General features: G+C 41.1%; 2 protein-coding genes and 1 long non-coding RNA gene across 5 annotated transcripts in view; 2 read left to right on the top strand and 1 right to left on the bottom strand.

The window, feature by feature from the left end:
- Window positions 1-19,681, top strand: part of tbc1d22a (TBC1 domain family, member 22a) — a 167,149-nt gene that overhangs the window by 19,544 nt on the left and 127,924 nt on the right. The gene's annotated exons all lie outside the window — the stretch shown is intronic.
- On the top strand, window positions 14,957-16,380 carry LOC146689837 (uncharacterized). The gene is made up of 2 exons (XR_014916072.1): window positions 14,957-15,455; window positions 16,111-16,380. It is a non-coding gene; the product is annotated as an uncharacterized LOC146689837 (long non-coding RNA).
- On the bottom strand, window positions 16,512-19,059 carry LOC146689836 (uncharacterized). Its single transcript, XM_085437191.1, has 4 exons — window positions 18,567-19,059; window positions 18,174-18,425; window positions 17,516-17,605; window positions 16,512-17,342 (listed from the first exon to the last, which is right to left on the bottom strand). Exons 1-4 carry the CDS (start codon window positions 18,694-18,696, stop codon window positions 17,083-17,085), a joined length of 732 nt encoding a protein of 243 aa, XP_085293317.1. The 5' UTR covers window positions 18,697-19,059; the 3' UTR covers window positions 16,512-17,082.

Raw genomic sequence — 19,681 nt, 5'->3', positions numbered from 1 at the left:
ACGTTTGACCTCTGTTATTGCCAACAAAGGTTATGTTACAAAGTATTGAGTTGTATTTTTGTTATTGACCAAATACTTATTTTCCACCCTGATTTACGAATAAATTCTTTACAAATCCTACCATGTGGATTCATGGATTTTTTTTTTTCCACATTCTGTCTCTCACAGTTGAAGTGTACCTCTGGTGCAAATTACTGACCTCTGTCATCATTTTAAGTGGGGGAACTTGCACAATCGGTGGCTGACTAAATACTTTTTTGCCCCACTGTACATGGTGCTGGTTGACTTGCAGTTTGAATCAAAGTGTGCAAAATTAGTGTCCCTTGGACGACTTTGCACATGTAGACTGTTTTAATTTGCGCGCGCACACACACACACACACACACACACACACACACACACACAGAGTGGGCATTAGCTATGGTCCTAAAATGTAAATGTAGGATTTCATTAGGCTTGAATAGCCTTCGTCAGCACACTTCTTCACCCCTTGAAAACTTTTCTAACAAACTGGTTCACAAGTCATCAGTGTTAGTCAACAGCGGTTGCGGCCGGCTCGGGAAAAGTGTATCTTGCACATCAGCAGAGTGTCTTGAGATGTCAGCTCCCATTAAGGCCTGCCAGGCATCACATGCTGACTGTCTAAATTTAGTTTAGTCCCTGCACCATGATTAGATACCCCAGAACGGGCGAGCCACGCTGCCGGCTGCTGGCAGCATGAAAGATGAACTTCATTCACAGGACATAATTAAGTGAAGGATTGGAGGAGAAGGGGGGTGCTGAGAGGTGATAGGGAAGGGGAGAAGGATGGGGCAGATAAGATAAGATAAGATGAAACTTTAATGATCCCCGTGGGGAAATTGGGTCATTGCAGCTCCAAAGAATGGGATATAGATGAAAATACAAAAGGAAAAAAATAAATTGCCAACATCTGATGGAATTTAAGCCTCTTGTAAACACAAAGGTAAATAATATCACTATGTGCTCACAGTTGGATGATTTGCTTTTGCTGTTACTTAGATTATTTTCAAAGACTTTTACAGCTCCCCTTTTTTTTTTTTTTTTTTTTTTTTTTTTTTTTTTTTTAAACAATTTAAGAAGTTTTCATTTAAAAGTAAGATGACCAGACACATACCACTCCTTGTCCTTTAAGGGCAGGCCATTATTTCTGCTGCTGCCTGGGACGCATTAATGCTTATACAATTTGCACATACATACCAGCAGACTGTGTCAGTGGGGATGACACCCCCTGGTGTGGAAGGGAAATTTGACCGACTGTCCTTGAGCTCAAAGGACGAGGGTTGGGATGATCCATTGGCTGGTTGCTCGCTTGAATGGTGTAATTAATTGCAGAGGCAGCCATGTTTTGGGGCCAAGCCACCTGACGTGGTTGGTCTGCCAGCCTCTAGAGACCAAATGTAGAGATGTGTGTGACTTGGTGCACAACCCAGCACCATTGGTCCCACAACTTAATACTTGGTTATGTACTACTGGTATTTGGCCAAGAAATAGTTTGGGTGCATTATATAAATATTTCACCTATCAGTACATTATTTCTTTTTCTTGATCAACTTGCTTCAGGATCTCCTTTGCATTCAGAACTTTAACACCGCTGTCAGTTTCTCTCTTAACTGTCTCTCTCTCTCTTCATTGAACCTTGCGACAGGTTGTGACAGCAGTCTGTTTAGCATGTAAGGTCATGTAGAAGGTGATGACCTGTACGCTTGTAAGAGTAGAGTGATTGATGTCAGGTTGATCTCTGCTAATTATTCCTGATGTCCTGAGGCGAGCCGGTCTGTTGAGTGAACCTGAACACAGCACCCACGGTATGCACAGTGAGGGGGAAGCTATTTTAGACAGAACTGAGGGGCGAAGGGGGAAAAAATGAGTCCCGTCTACTACAGAGTAGAACTTTTGCAGTTTCACATTCCATGTTACAAGTGAAACACTGAAAAAATATATTTAGCGAGTTAATAGAGGTTTTTATTTTGTTTTTGTTTTTTTGGGGGAGCTGTACTTCAGATTCAATGCAAATCGCATCTCAATGAACCCAAAATGTACTTATTTTTTCCATTTGTTTTAGAGAAATGGAAGAAGAGATTCAACCATTAATTATTTTCATGATTAATCAATCAAGTGTAAGCTAATACTGAAAAATTTAATACTTGGACCCCATATTCATTATATCAGAAAATATTGAAACATCTCCATACAGCTTATTAAATGATCTTGTTTCTCTTACAAATGCTTCAGAAGTGACAAAACCATTACTATGGCTATTTATAAGCACTGATGGATTCATTGTTGGGATCACCTCAGACTGCTTCAATTAAAGCTTTAATGGGAATGATTAAAATTAGTCACCGTCAAATTAACAGATTTATTTATTACATTTATTAGATATTTGGACCGACACTTAGCCTAAATGATTTTTAATTTTCTTGACAGGTGGCATTGCAGTTCAGTTCATGCTTGGAGGTATGACTAAAAGTTTTTATCACGGTGCTTCTGAAAAGTTCTAGCAGTTTTCATGGTGGCATTATTATTACTCTTATTACTGTTGTTATTATTGCTTGATTGGCCTTTATGTAGACTTATGTTGGCTTAATATACTGTCCGAAGTGCTTGGAATAAACATTTTATTGTTGTGATAAAAGCTAAACTGTTTCACCATCTTTACGGCTTTTATTCATTTGTCAGCATGCGAGGGGGCAGTCTGGACACTTAGCTTTGCAATTGCGATAACTTGAGAACAAGGTGACGTGGGATTTTGAAATTGTTGCCATAGGCATATCTACTAAAAATCTCGGACCAGTACGAATTGCAGTGATCTCGACCTCAAGGTCAAGGTCAAAGGTCAGCTTTTCTGAAAATTCAATTCAGTTCAATTTTATTTATATAGCGCCAAATCACAACGACTGTCACCTCAAGGCGCTTTATATTGTACAGTAGATCGTACAATAATATGTACAGAGAAAAACCCAACAATCATATGACCCCCTATGAGGATTTTCAAATTCATACCATAGCTGCACCTAATAGAAGGCTGAGTAGTACTGGCAGCTACGGCTACAGCTGTTTGTGAAAGGTGCCTGTTAGCCCACAATAGCACGTTACCTCCACCTTAGCTGCTTTGCTGTGGGTGCACGTAGAGGAGCCGGCTGAGCATCTCTGGCAGTGGCGAACTGAGAACTGATGACTCGCCGGAACAAGTCTCTTTGAGCCACGTGGGCCACAGGAACTTTAAGTTCTTCATTCATTACCACGGCTCCACAGTTCATCAAACTTTTTGCTCACAGAGCTCTAATAGCTGTTGATTGGTGATTAGTAACAGTTCATGAAACATCCAGCTGTTTATGATGCGGGTAAACATCTTGACAAATGCACCGCTATATGGCACGTTGTGTTGTTGAACATTTGTGCGTGTGTGATGTGTTTAGAGACTGTATTTAATATTGTAAACTCTCTCTAAGTCACTCTCTAGGAGAGACTATAAGCCACAATTTTACAGACTTTATGCATATCTTTCTCTTTTAATACATTTTAAGACCAAGAGCTGGCATCTGACATCAAGCAGTTATTGCTGGATAGCAGAAATACTGCTGTTGCTATGGCAATGGTCTTTTCTCCTCTTTTTCTTTTTTGGCAGTTTATCCTTTCACTTCCACCTTTTCATCATTTCTTTTTCTTTCTTTGAGTCTTTTTCCCCCCCTTATTTTTGTTTGCTCAGTATTTGGTATATACTGATATGTGGTCACTTAACACACGTACTCCCATACGTGCCGGAGATCTGTGGGTCAGCAACACTGTAAATAACTTACAGAAACACATACAACACACACAAACCGATATCTAACATTAAGAAAGAGGAACAAACCAAACCAAACGGCTGCTCAGGAACACACTTGCTTCCATTACCTCGCTGCCTGTCGTTGTGTCTCTACCCTCTGTTGGGGGTGCTGCAGCTCTTTGTTACTCTTGCAGCATTTCAGCGCCCGACTACCATCAGCCTCATTGCAGCAGCGGTGGTTTGGAGGCCTGCTACTTTCTGCCACGCTTTGCTCGCTACACACTTGTGTAGTGTAGTGCTACAATCTGCAATCCCGTTACACAGCAGTCACCATATGATAGGCTTACCATCAGGACCGTCTGCAAAGTTAATAGACGCTATCAAAGTGTGAATTGGCGATGTAATTCAATTCAGCTCGGTCTTAAAGCTTTGCCTAAAAGCACTGATCATGTGTGACGATTCCAGAGGTGTGTGTCACGAGCTCGGCAATTATAAAAAAAAGAGATGATGTAGCTTCAGACTGGCCATCCTGCAAAGAGAGGGGACTCCATGTTCATTCTGATGAGACGCCAATAAAATCTATTTAAAGGAGCAACATTTTCCTTTTATTTAAAAGCTGGGAGAGATATTGTGAGAAATACTACATTTTTAAGACTCTGTTTTCTTATTTCCCCTTTTTGCTTTAAAATTGTATGCTGTGTCAGTCAGTGAATGAACATTTGTTTGTGCACGCTGCCTCCTAGCATGTCCCCAGGCGTAACACCTGACTTGATAAGGTTGATCCAACCACCAGCTGTCTCCTGTGTCAGTATCCTCACAGATTGTCTGGCTTAGTTTATTCATATGTTACACCATGTGGTCTTCCAGGTGAGTTTTTCATCCTCCCTTTCTTTCTTTTTAGGAAGCTTGACTGAACAGACCTCAGCTCTTACAGTTCTCTCCCAGCTGCTGAGAAATTTCTCCTTTATGTGCACGCCGGGCAGACGTACACATCTGCAGCCATCAGCTTTACCCTTCAATTCAGTATCTAAATTAATCCGTTTACTAACTTATATTTAAAATCGTGACAATTCTCCATTATAGCTCTGCCCACAGCCTAGTTGTGTAGTAATTTTATTCATGATTAATAACACAGCGTTCCTTAGCAGGCTTTCTTTTACTTCCTTAAGGCTAAATCGAGATAAAAAAAAAAAATCCCATTAAGTGTCAGGTTTAATTTCAAAAACCATATACAGTGAATAAAAACCAGCAAGTTATAAGGCAGATTGATAACCTTTTACTATTGCAGAAACTTTCAGTATATTTTTAATTAACCATTTATTCTGCAGTAAAGGAAAAAGTGGATTTCTGGATTCAGAATCGATGCTTATTGTGTTCGACAGCCCCGGTGGTGGTGGCTGACATTAAACATGGACACAATCTTAAATAATGAGGTCAGCAAATGCAAGTAATCCCTGTGAGTCAAAAGCTCAGGCTGTTTCCCGCTGTTTGTTCTGCTCTTGGCTCTATAATCTGTCATATATGCTTGATATGAATATCCTTAGAATGGTCAACTCATATAGGAAGTGACATATGCTGTGCAGACCTGTTTCAGATTGAAGATAAACTGAGCAGCCTGACCAAAGGTGAATTATTCTGAACTGTAAATCAGCCTGAGCTTCTCGAGAATTCGAGAATAAAAATGTGGAGCTGGACATAAGCATAATAGGTCCCCTTTTACAGGATCAGTTTCACCTCAGACCTTTGCTCTAGGCCAAAAGAAAACAAAGCCTCCCTCTGCAGTGATCAGCGTGTGTTTCAGATTTTTATTTGAAGCACTTTAATGAGGAGTATTCACTGTTAACTATTGCAGTTTGGTAGTTTATATATAATCTAAAATATATAAATATTTGTGGACAGCGGCTCTTTCAGTCAACAGAAATGTTGCCTGCAACACTAACTTACCTGCAATTTAATATGACTGCAGAAAAGGTGTCACCAGGCCAGATATTTTTGAAAGTGTTTCACTCAAACCAGTTAAAGGCGAGGCAAACCTCGGGGAATTAACTATACAAATTCTCTGTGTTCATGCAAAAGAACACACACACACACACACACACACACACACACACACACACACACACACACACACACACACACACACACCTGTATGCTCATCTGTGTTCCGTGTCCTCTCCCAGCCATCTGGGCCATCCATCAGGTCTCCTGAGCAGGTATAATCCAGGGAGGGAGTATCTTTTTACAAGAGTCCCATTAGTTTACGAGCCGTCTGCTCCCTGGCGCTATCGCTTTGTCCTTTAGATGAGTTAGACCATTCAGGACTCTCTCACAGCATTCAAGGTTTATAGGAGGAGAGCTTAACTTTTTAATATACTCTGTGATAAAGGTGTCTGTCCTGATTGTATTGTTTTTCTGACCTCAGTGACTAAATATCTTCAGATGACTTGAATAATAAGCTCGAGAAGATATTGCATTCGCTGACTTTATCACTGAGGTATTTCCCAAAACAGGTACTTTGGGAAACACCGTTGTAAAATGTGCTTTATAAGCTTTACGTTTAATACTACACACATGAAGGAAAGATTTAAGAAATAAATTGTACTGGTTCTTATTGCGTGTAGATCTCACCACTATAGGTCAGTAGATTTTAGATTCAGTCAACAGAGTTGTGTTTTCTTACACCTCCCAGTTCAAGTGTATATCCCTAGCTACAGTGGCCACTGTAGGATAAACAGTGGTTGCCAACGTTCATCTGTAGTGAGTGTGGGTGGTCACCTCAACTGCCATGCATCATTTACTCTGTTTACTTTGGAAGAGGCTGTAAAAATTTTGTTAAATGAATCGATACGGAATCGATTAGTCAGTGATGCTCACTTCTGTCCAATGACAACAATACTAAGGTGAGGTGTAAAGGATATCCTGAACTTTTCTGCTCTGCTGTTAGCTGTCATTAGCTGCTGTTAGCTTTCATTAGCTACTGTTAGCTGTCATTAGCTGCTGTTAGGCAATGTTAGTGAAACTTTCTAACACTGTTGCACTCGGACGCTGCCATCACTGCCATGTGATTTCTTTTTCTTTTTTAGTAGGAAACTGGAGTCTGACATTAGCTGGCATAAAATTAGCTTATAACTGTTGTTGTTTTTTAGCTGGCTAGTTGTCAATGATTTGCACGTCTAATCTGCTGACAATAAGTAATTGTGACAGTATCAAGAAAAAAAAAACACGTTTTCACATTCACATCACTAGTTCAGGAAGTGGTGAGTAAGAGGTGAGGGGGAAGAGGATGACGTTTTATCCAGATGCCAGTGGCGTGGTGTCTTTTCTTCATGTTTTCACTTCATTCGTGAACGGGACCCTTTCTCAGGTGATAAAACATCATGTTTTGAATGTGAAGATGCAGCGTATGAGTGAAAATTTGCCTCTACTACACACGAACACCTACGGATTCTCTCCTCTGCCTTTGGTGTGGTACATATGTGGCTTGTCTCTAGTCACATAGATAATTAAGCAGAATGGTGATGATGTCCATCTTGGCCAGTGTATTCAAAATGGTGGTGCAACAACGTGGCTTCAGCAGATTGATGCCCGCTCCTGCATACATCAGTTAACATTATTTTTGCTTATTTAATAACTTCAGAAATGGCATACTGTGCCTTTAAGATGTAGCTGATGCTCAAAGTTTCATCAAATTGGTGTTTGTAGGTTGACTTTATCTTAAGCTGATGTATGTGGAAAGCTAAGTGTTCGCAGGATTGAGTTTGGATTTGCTGAAGAAGCTTCTGGAAGCTTCTGTTGCAGAACACAACTCTTTGGCCAGGTGTGTTTAGGTGTGTGTGTGTGTGTGTGTGTGTGGTATTCACGTGCGTGAATATGTGTGTTGTGTTTTGCCCCAGTGGTCGCGCTCCGATTGAATGATGCCTGAATAGTGCATGGCTTCGGCCCGCCAACCGTCTTCCCTCCTGCTCCCATCAGCTCCCTGCTCATCCAACACTGACTGACAGCACTTCTTCCCTCTCCCGCTGTCTTCTATTCTTCTTCCTGGCCTTCACAGAACTGTGCACACAGGCAGGTAGACTGACTGACAGGCAGGTAGACAGGCAGACATGGAAGGGGTGCAGGTACGCACTCTGACATGCACATTTACAATCACACATGTGTGCACACTTCCTTATAGGAGCTCCATTTGATTTTTTTTTCATTACTTGGTTGTTTATAGTGAGTCCTCCCTTGCTGAAAGGAGCTTCTTAGCTCTGTTGTTTCACTCTTTCAGTCCTTTGTCATGCTTGGATGATTGTATTGGTGGCACCTGACTATATACTTTGTGCACACTCAAGATCCCAATAGGTGATAACCCAACAAATAACCCGCTCTTTGTGGAAAATGCAACAAAAATTCCGCTTTGAGATTATTTTTGTTTTGAACGAAGCAAGACTCGGAAGCCCAGAAACGTACGTGAAGCTGACAGATCCAGGATTTCTTGCAGCATCTAAATGAGCAAATGGAGGTAACATATGCTGTTAAATCATTTGGATGCACAACCTGTAACATGTGGCAATGCTGGTGGAAAAAACTATGAGTCTATGAAAAACTTGCAATTATGTAGCAGTTTCACTTAAAAACTTAATTTAAAACAATACAAATCATCCAAGAAAATTGCCGTCCAACCGCCTAGCCCTGAACAAAACCCGTGTTTAGGTTGTCAGTCCAGACAAAAACGAGGGACCAGAGCATCTTCTCACATGTGCTGTTTCTTACATTAGGCTTTCTGAACACAATAAAGTGTGTTCCTCAGGATTTGTTTTCTTATTTAACATCTTGGATTACGCAGCCATTTTCATTAGAAGCTGAAATCCTTTTTAAAGTGAGGTAAATTGTGTTTAATTAGCATTCAAAAACCTAAGGGTTCAGTGAGCATTACTAGTGTACTTACATCCAAAAATTCATCTAATATTGAAAATCTCACCGTGTTTGTTAATGAATGCTGCTCGTCTCCTAATTGTTTAAGGTCTAAGAAGCTACAAAAAAAAGAAGAGAAACTTATCTGTTGAGCAAGGCTCAACAAGTCCTGCAAATTAAGAGACAAACTGGAATGGCACACTTGCAGAGCACGCTCTTTGCCAATGCACTGCGCACTCTCACAGTTTTTAAGAAACTGATCTGGATCAGCATCATAATCTAATGGGTTCTTTCTATGCCTGTGCTCTGCCTGTCTGCCAAGTTGCATTAAATTGGTAGTGTTTTGCACAGTCCTGCTGATAAACAGAGACAAGCAGCACCTCTGATGGGGCTCTACTCGGCCTTTTGCCTTAGTGGAGGAAATGTATCATTTGTTAAAGCCCTTTGTGGTTTATGATCTCATGTTCCTATTTGCAGGCTGATATGGTTTGTCTGCGCCTTCTAAAATTGCTGTAAATCAGTGTTAAAAAATAAATCACATTGATGTGATTGGGCATTGTTCAAAAAAAGAGCATGGTTTTAGTTAAAATAAAACAAAGACTGGGTGATATGTTGTTAAATCTGTTAATTTTATATATTTAGAAACAGATAAGTACTGTTTGCTTTTTGAGCCAAAGTATCTCAATCTGTGGACTATCTGTATATCCTTTTTGGAATTAGTATGTGACATAATTAAAAGATGTTGAGGTACCAGTAGTAAATATAATCAGATTCAGACCTTTTCAGAGTTCAGAAACCCAGAGGAAGGAGAAACACAATGAAACACGCAGCCACAACACTGCTAGAAGAACAAACCAGAACTGGGTTTCAAGTTTACAGGTGTATGAGAGTCAGATTATAAATTGTTATAACCAACAAATGACCAAAAACACTCAAACAGATTGTTTGCATAATTCCAAAAAGAAGAAATACAAGTTGTCAGTGACATTGTGACACTGAGAGCAGGTGGATATGTGTGGACCCCGCCCACAGCCGTATGTCAGAGTACAGACTGTTCTCACACACGTCATGGATATAAGGTTCAGTTTCATGTGCATAGGGCTGTCAGCTCTTCATCTAGAAGGTCTTCAGAAACTTCAGGAAACTATAACTAAAAGTAAAGTACACTGGATTTATGGAGAAAACAATGTTGCTTCACCTGCCTCAGCTGATGCAGCCAGTGGACTCAAACAGGAAGGTCATAAGGTCACAAAATAAATGTTAGATTTAAAAATACTGAATTTTTTTTCTAATAGAATTATTTATTTTTCTCATCTTTACCTGGTAGTTACTTCCTCAGTTTACTGTTTTTAGAATCGCTGTGGCCAGTGGCTTTGACACTTGTTCAAAAACACTTGTTCATGAGGAAAATACTTGATTGAGGCTGTGTTCTAATGCAGGTTTCTTAATAATCTAGAAGTAGGATTAACTTGTCTTTACAGTGCTGCAAACCCTGGAATTTATTGAGAAAGGCCTCTGTCTTTAACAATGTCTGAACTAGCTAAATGTTAAGGAAGTGATCCTGTGACCCACATGTATGTGCCAGAGAGAATCTGGGTCAGAGAGGTGACAAAGACACATTCTCTCCTGCTTTAATAAGCACAGTTGAGGTGGCCTTTATCAAGGCAGCCAGCCCCGTCTGCTCAGTGAAGCTGCTGTCTGCGACGGTACATGAGTGAATGCACTGGAAAACTCCGCCTTGCGCTCATTTGACGTGACCTTTACGTCCCCTTGATACTGCTCTCAGAGTTTGGTTGTGTAACACTTTGGGTTATCTTGGCTGGTTAAATAAGTTTTAATGGAATATAAACACGATAAAACATATTGCGCCCTTTGAATGTTTCAAGAGTCACTGAGCATTTGCTCCCTCCGAGCGCCCCCCCCATCAGAGGAGCTGTTGTGGGTGTTCAACATAAGGTACATGGTGTTCTAATCACCCCCTGTGGTCCCGGCTTAACTCCAGCCAAGACAAAGTGAACTCCTGTAAGTTCATGCATAATGGAATACAGTAGCCACAGAGAAGAGACTCGCAGCACTTGCCCTTGAGTTGTTACAGGTGTTTGGTTTTTTTTAGTTTTTTTTAATGGTGGTAAGAAATAAGGCTTCCTCCAAGGTTGGGTCTGTCCCTCCAGAACAATCCGTTGAGATCTGTGTCCAACATGAAAAACACCCACGATACTGATCATGTTAAGTCCAAAGAACCTTATAACATAATGAGATGTTTTATTGGTCTCCACAGGGTCCCCTCTTTCACTTCTCTATATGTGCTTTGAAATAACTGCCTGTGGGGTGAATTGACTTTAAATAGAGGTTTTGCTTTAATTTTGTCTGTCTCCAGAGACCTCTTTAAAAGAAATGTCCTTATAGTTTTTTTTCTCTTCTAGATATTATGATGTATAGCGAGGAATGACAAATTTGTCAGCTAAAAGTGTCTTGTTTGCATTGCTAACTTTGTTCGGTGAAAGTGACGCCGACAGCTAGTCCCTCGTCACCTCCGGGACAGTTGCAGAAACTTCTCCGCCCTTCATTTTGACAAGTGCCCGCTGAGCAAAAACAACAGATTAATTTTCGAAATGTCACAAAATGCCTTTAATTTATTCCAGTGGAGTTTGGGTTCGGCTGTCTCATTCATAATGCACAAGAGATGCCCTAGAGAGTTTATATGTTTTTTGAGAGATGAGCTAGCCTCGCACTAATGAAACGACATCTGCAATTTAGCCTGTATGTCAGCTATGCTCATTTTGCCCTCTCTATCTCTGCCCACTGTGGGAAATTGAGTTTTATTCCTTAGCAATGAGTTCTTGGGAATTGCAGTATGGTTGTGTAGTATTCATTTAGGAAATGGCAATTTTTTTTCTTCTTCTTCAAAAAAATCAGTATTTAAAGACTCTTTTGGAAGAATAGTGCGTCACCTTGGAGTAGATTTTACAGATGGATTATAGATTTATATATTTCCTCATGCAGTTCTCAGCTCAAGGAAGCCTTTTAAGCCAGGAGTAGTTAGAATGTGTGATACTGGAAGGTTGGTCCATTGTATTTTCATGTACAGAACCAGTGTGTGCATACGTCCTCCTTACAGTCAAGCTGTGGGTCTAGAACCATCAGCGCTCACGTTGGGGTAACTAATTTTGATTCTGTAGTCGTCCGGCTCTCTGCTGGGGAATGTTTGGAAGACGGTGAATTGCAGGAATAGAGGTCGTTTTCTCTATAGGATGTAGGGCACCTTTCCTTGTTCTGCTAGTTGCATGGTGTAAGTAAATATTTGCACCTTGCCCTTCGGACGCACCGCTGCGTATCTACATACACAAGCAATGCAGTCCTTCTCCCACAAGCTGTTCCTGCAGAATATTTGACCACAAAGGACAGAGGCGTTTTGAAAATCACTGCAAAATCAGGATGTAAAGACCATTAGCCAACTTCTGCCCCATGCCCCTTCACTCCCCTCCTCTGTGCAGCCTACGGAGAGATTAATGCTAGGTAGGTGAGCTATAACATAGTTTAATTAAGCCCGAATCACCAAGATTCATGGACCTATTTCTTTGTCTGACAGTGCAAATGAAGGTTCAAAGGGTGCAAGGCAAGAGGAGAGACACCTTTTGACAGGCTGTTAGGAGCATAATGAATGTGGAGGTACACATAGGATAACTATTTCACCCTTAAGGACTGTTGCAGATGATTTCTGCATAACCTCAGTGCAGGTATTCTACTCTACATATCTGAAAGGTAGATGTCGTGGCAAGCAGCCTCGTGCTAGATTCAGATATATGATCAGCCACCAGTGGTAAAGATGTAAAAGTTCATCCTATAATGGGGAGGCGTTAAAATAATAGAAGAATAATATGCCCCGGACCCTCTGACGTGCAGTCGTGGTAATCAATATGCGGAGTACTTCTCGAGCCTGCAAAACAGGATGTTCCCCGAGGACAAGCACAGGAGCGGTGCGATTCGAGTGCAAACAGAGCGGCCGCTGTGCAGATCGATCTCAGCTTCTGTGGCATCAGGATAGCGTTATGCATTGGAAGTAACATGAAGTATCGCATTATGAGTTATTCCCCAAACAGAATGCGAACTGTGGAGGAAAAAAATACTTTTGAATAGGACAGAAGATTGTTTCCTGGCACAGTGTCAGGCACAAGATGAATGGCTTGGAAATAGAAATGCCTCAAATTGATGTTTTTACTAAAGATATAGATATTTTTTCATTTCCATCCGTTCTTTTTACTTTTGAAAACCCATAATTTTTGGGGTTGTATCTCCAAATATTTGTATCATGCTGCGTTTTTAAAGATTCCAGCAGTTGCATTGTATTTTTTTCTCTCTTTTCTAAATGCATTTATTTATCTTTTGTAATGTCTGGTCCAGTTTGTGTCATGATTGCATAAACTCCCCCCAAAAAGTTTTAAGATGAGTTGAAAGGCACATGAAACACGAATGCAATAAAACCCACACAAACAAAACCATAAATACAAAGTAATATGTTTTTAACACTTCCTGCTATTCTTTTTAGATTTGTTGTTTGCGTTTTTCAGAATGTAGTTCTGAAACCAGTCCTGCAGCTGAAATTACATATTAATGTACTCTTTAGTTCTCTGAAATAATATACAGGATTCTTATGTATCAAACTACATTGTCATTAATAATCCACAATGCAGTTTAAACGGTAAACATGTCAACGTGATGTCCCCCTCTCTGCCTTTAATCAGGACAGTAGTTTTGCAGAATCAACCTTGTGCTTTGTTCACTATGACCTGAAACTAGCAGTTGAGCTCATAATATCATCAGTAAAGTGTTTGCTGGGATCACAGTGCAACAGAACTGATGACACAACTCACTGATTTTTAACCAGAGGTGGTGTTTCTTTAGAAAGAATTAATGCATTAGCTTGACTTTTCAAAGGATGCTATGCTCCTTTTTTATACTGTTAGAAGCTAAGTAGTGTGCCTGAATAGGTACATATTACTGCTATTCATGCAGAAGTATGTTGAATGATAGTACACATAGAATATGGGATTTTGAATGCAACAGCACTGATATCCACGATTTTTAAAAATCTGGTGAGTAAATAATATTTCTGTTGCAGTTGGGTTTGATTGGACAACTTTGGTGCTGCTGTGATTTAAATGTCCACACCATACAATTGTAGCAATAAAGGAAAAGCAGCCTCCCAAGTGTCGTCTTCAAGTGTTGTGGAGCAAAAAGGGAAGGAATCCATTCTTTTGCTTTGCGTTTTTTATGGTCTGTGTGATGTCTGAAGGAGTTTTTTTTTTTAAAAAACTACGACCTGCTGCTGCACACGCTGCCTTGGGGTAATCGACACCTTCCCACATCACGGTGCTCTGACTGTCTCTGAACCAGCAGACCCATGCTGTGCACTAGATCACTGTATTGAATTTCTATATAATTAAAGTCACTGGGGGTAAGGTAAGAGAGAAATTTTAAGTGGAAGATGCGCAGGAACTAAAGAGAATAAATAGCTGCTCCCATCAGCTGAACAAGCTCTAATGCGTTTCACTCAATTTAGCCAATGGACTTAGCCCATTGCTGTTTAGCTGATTGCTATTTCCTATTCTGCTATCTGTCACTGGCTCTGCGTTGCATTTGCCTTGAAGAACAGGCAAGGCAGAGTCATTTGCCAGCGCTAATCAATACTGTTCACTCTGTGCAAAGACCTTATCAATTTCCAGCCGGTTCCATGAATAGGAGCAGAGGAGGAACTTGGCTTATTTATTAGGTACATTTGTTTTTTCTTTTTTTGTTTTTTGTTTTTCTCACAGAAAAAAGTATGTTAAGGTGGTGGCATTTCCTTTGCTCAAAAATCAATCCTCTGTCTTTCTTTCACTCGGAGAATGCAGGTAAAACAGTGGCAGTGCAATTACAAGTGACGAGATTTCCATTCCTTTTTTATGTTTCCCTCAGTTTGGTGAATGCTAATGGGGGCTTGTAGATTTGCAGGGCACGGGCAGAGCGAGGCCCATCTGTGAATAATGGATGAGTTAATGTTAGCGAGAACTCATCCTGGAACCCACTCCCCAGAAGAAATACATATAATTTTTTATCTTTGGTTTCCTGGACTGCGTGATTCTGATTGGCAGGGTCATCCAGTCATCTCACGTACCTCTCGTGTAGAGCTTCATATCAACGAAGACCAATGCAGTATACCACAGTACGGATTTCTAGCACGTCCAACTGTGTGGCGTCATGTATATTTACTAATATTTCTTTCGGTGTGTTCACACCGAACGCGATGGACGCGAATAAAACGCCCCAAACGCCCCTAATTTGACGCGTGTACATTCGCGTCTCAACGCGTGTCCAAGAAAAATCCATCGCGCGTCAAAATATGATATTTTGACGCGCGTGAACCGGAAATGTGGGAGGAATGTGGGAGGGAGTTGTGCCAGACCTGGTTTTGCAAGATGGCAGCTATCGAGCTAGCGCTTGAAGAGAGAGTCTCCCTTCTCTATGTACTGTGGAGAGCAGAGCAGCAGCGTAAAAGACGTCCTCGCCGTACCTGGGTCCATCAGGTCCTCCAGGCGCGTGAGCAGTTTGGTGAGTTTCACCATTTGCTCCAGGAGCTGCGCCTGGATGACGGCAGATTCCAGCGATATCATCGTCTGTCACCCGGCCAGTTTGAGGACCTGCTTTCCCGTGTCGGTCCCAGAATCGCCCGCCTAGACACCAATTACAGGCGCTCAATCCCACCTGCAGAGCGCCTGTCCGTCTGCCTGAGGTTAGTAAAAGTGGTCAATACGGTAGTCCTTTATTGATACCTGTGCTAATATATGCTAAACCAGCCATTTATACACTGCTAACATGGATGTGCTATGCTAACAGTGAATGCTGTCGGTGTTTACTGATGGCATAGCACATCCATGTTAGCAGTGTATCGTGTATACACTGCTAACATGGATGTGCTATAACAGTGAATGCTGTCGGCGTGTATAAACTATCGTTTATACACTGCTAACATGGATGTGCTATGCTAACAGTGAATGCTGTCGGCGTTTACTGATGGCATAGCACATCCATGTTAGCAGTGTATCGTGTATACACTGCTAACATGGATGTGCTATAACAGTGAATGCTGTCGGCGTGTATAAACTATCGTTTATACACTGCTAACATGGATGTGCTATGCTAACAGTGAATGCTGTCGGCGTTTACTGATGGCATAGCACATCCATGTTAGCAGTGTATCGTTTATACACTGCTAACATGGATGTGCTATGCTAACAGTGAATGCTCTCGGTGTTTACCGATAGCAAACTGGTACTGTTTATAATATTTCTAGTGATACTCAGATGGTCTCATCAAGTCCCGATTTAATTTAATTCGATTTATGCTGTTATCAGTGGTTGAATGATAGCATGGCTGTGGTGTCATAGGTATGGTGAGCCAGATCATCCCCCAGGTAGCGACGGCCATCTGGGACTGTCTAGTGGACGATTTCACGGCTGTGCCTTCAACTGAAGACTGGCGGTCCATCGCAGAGGGATTCCAGGAGCGCTGGAACTTCCCCCTCTGTTGTGGAGCTCTGGATGGGAAGCACGTCCAGACGAAGGCACCCCCCAACTCAGGATCCATGTTCCACAACTACAAGGGAACTTTCTCCTTTTTAAAATTTTCTTAATAAATGGATCTCTACTCCAAAATAACCTAACCTCTCTTTATTCTCTTAAGTAACTTGTCTTCACTATGTTCCTATAACCAGTGTGATGCAAAAGTTTGAGCAACCTTATTAATAGTCATTATTTTCCTGTATGAATCGGTTACAGTAAAAAATGTCAATTACATATATCATATAGGAGACACACACATTGATATACACTACATATTTATGTTATTTCTCTTTTTATGTGTTGCCAATATATGCACCTGCTTTATTTAGTGTAAAGTTATTGCACACTTTCTGTAAATCCAGTGAACTGCATTTCACTTCTCAAATATCACTGTGTGTGTCTCCTATATGATGTATTTAACTGACAATTTAAATTGTGACAAATAACGATTTGTACAGGACAATGATGGCTATTAACAAGGTTGCCCAAACTTTTGCATCCCACTGTATCAGTATATTTTGTCATTAGTATAATATGAAATAAATTCTACTTGTGTCAAGTCGGGTGCCAATATTTGCTGTGTAGTAGAACAGAGACATTTGTCATTATAAATGTTTATTTGATAAAATATATAAATTCAGTAATAAAAAGATTCAACATAAATATATAAAATTTAACTATTTACAGAGAGACAGGAATAAAAAGGACCCAGCTTGGAGTGGAAGAGCCTCAGGGGAGAAGGAGGAGAAGAATAAGAACATTGTTTCTGCCCTGGAGAGCTGCTGCCTCATCAGAAAACTACTGATCATTAGGGTCCAATGTTTCCAAATTTAGCACAGCTGTGCTGTTGTCAAAAACTAATTTATGAATTTGGAATTTCACGAATTCTCGTGTCTGAGGCGGCATGCTCTCCAGAGCAGGAACAAGGCCGAGGAGGAAATACTCTGTTGCAGACGGGCGTGGCCTCTTTAGGGACTCCAGGATAGCCAGCTCCACCGCCGATGGACCATCCTGGGACCCTTCCCTCGACCGCCTTCGAGCTCTCCTCCTCTGTGGGCCTGTAAAAAACAGAACAAAACACCACAAAGAAATGAGAAGGCTGCTACTAGATTGTCATTTTCAAAATTGAAAAAAAAAACAGGATATGAACAGATTGGTTGTAGATATTTAGTAAAGGTGATCACAAGGGAATCCAAGCAAGTAAAAAGCTATCAGTGCTTGATGTTCATACCTGTGGGTGCAGCAGCAGGAGTGGAGGGACCAGGGACTGGGGAGTCAGGAGAAGCAACAGGGGAGGACTCTGCTGCATGATAACTTGACTCTATCAAGACAATATTAAATGTTAACAGGTTGAAGACAATAGTCATAGAGAATATTATATTATTATATACTTATTATTATATACAGTGGTCTCCCATTTATTGCAGCACATGAACAGTAGTCACAGTTCTCACAAGTTGATTCTCAAAGTGCAAACCTTTGTCGATTTTAAAACGTAAAAGTATTATGCCGCGCTTTTTCTCCGTCTGCGGCGCCACTTTTGTGCGCCTTTTTTGCTCCCGGTGCAGGTGTCTATTTCCGAATGAGGGTCATAGTTATGAGTGTTTTTGTGCTGTTTTTTTCTATTTGAAGTGATGGTTATCAAAACCAAACATGATAAGTTTGGCAAGCGCAGGAGACACGACACGGAGGAGATTTGTCATTTGGGCTGCAGAATGCAATGCGCATCGTTGAAAGCTGTACGGTGCAATAAAAAAAATCAGCGAAAAGGCGAGGCAGTGACGGATGAACAGCGGGACTACTTTATACTGTTTATTAATAAACAAAATATATTCCTGTATGACAACACGCATAAATTAACTGCCTACATTAATTAATTGTAAACATACCTTCTGACTGACACTCCCCTGCTGCCTCTTCGGGCTGTCCCTGGTCCTCGGGGGAGAAGTTCTCCACGGTCCGCACCATATTTCCGCTGGTCTCCCGCGGGGTGAGGAAGGGGTCCAGAAACCCCATGACCGCGAAGAACTTCCATCTCCTCCCCGATCCTGCTGCAGACCCACTCCTCTTCTCCTTCTCTGACCTCTTCTCCTTATTATATGTGTCCCTGAGGCTCTTCCACTTTCTCCTGCAGATGTCCTCTGAATAAACGCATTATCTGGTTAGCGGAAAGGTATTTGTACAACAGTGGGAAAATCGCGGGACAGTAGGCGCGCTTGCTAGCTTTTGCACGGCTTCATCGGGTCAGTCTGAAAATTAAAAAGAATAAGGAATGAACTTACCAGGTTGCCCGATCTCCTCACTTATGTGTCTCCAAGCTAGGTCCTTTTTATTCCTGTCTCGGTAGAAATAGGAGCTGGCATCATATAGCTCGGGGTGGTTAGCCACGGCGCTGATCAGCTTTTCCTCCATACTGAATGAAGAATGAAGGGCTTTGGCTGGATCTGCCCCTTTGACCTAGGTCAGAGCCACGTCACCAGGCTCCTGATTGGTTGTCGCGGCGCGATTTGACGCTGGAGTTCAGATTTTTCCAACTCGAGCGGTAGACGCGAAACGCGCGTATGCACAAAGTGCAACACAAAAACTCACGCGCGTGGTTTTATTCGCGCGTCAAACGCGCCTGACGCGCTACACTGACGCGCGTTTCACGCGTTTTGGCGTTTTCGCGACGCAAATCTGCTTCCGAATTTTCGCGGGACCCGCAATCGCGCGTCATCGCGCCTTTCCATTGACTTTACATGTAAACCTGACGCTCTATTCGCGTCCATCGCGTTCGGTGTGAACACACCGTTTTAGTCGATATCAGTGTTTCCTTCAAGCTTAAAGGTTTCTTTTTACTTTAGAGGGTTTGAAAAGGATTAAGCTTGGTTTAAATGCTATTTATTTTCTGTCAGAAGTTTAACATTGTAGAGCTATATTTTAAACGAATAACATTTTTATATATATATTAAAGTAAAATCTTAAATCTGACTAGGCAAAAGGTTGAAGAGCTACAGAAGAACACAGGTGAACTGGAAAACTAAATTCTTTGGTCAGTTCCAAAGAAACGAAGTAGCTGTAATAACTACTTCTATACTGTTTTTATTTCTTTTTTGTATAGAAACAAACTGTTTCCAGTTGTTAAGAAATGTCCCCATAAATAGAAAAAAGGAACACTGAAATGATTTTGTATATATCCTCAGTACAAATTTAAAAAATCCAATTCACTTTTATTTATATAGCGCCGTATCACCACAATTGTTGCCTTAAGGTGCTTTATATTGTAAGGTAAAAACCCTGCGATAATACAAAGGAAAAAAAACTTTCAAATAAAATGAAGAAGAACTTAAACAAAACTGACACTCGGTTGCGGTCTGCTTATGCTCCAGGAGGAACAAAGGGGACATGAAGTGCAGTC

This window comes from Copadichromis virginalis, linkage group LG17 (assembly GCF_057382275.1).
Source record: "Copadichromis virginalis isolate Kocher_CV1m ecotype Utaka linkage group LG17, C_Virginalis_male_GT1.1, whole genome shotgun sequence".
NCBI lineage: Eukaryota > Metazoa > Chordata > Actinopteri > Cichliformes > Cichlidae > Copadichromis > Copadichromis virginalis.
Note: the sequence above shows the minus strand (reverse complement) of the source record. Positions and strands in the feature narration are given on the sequence as shown.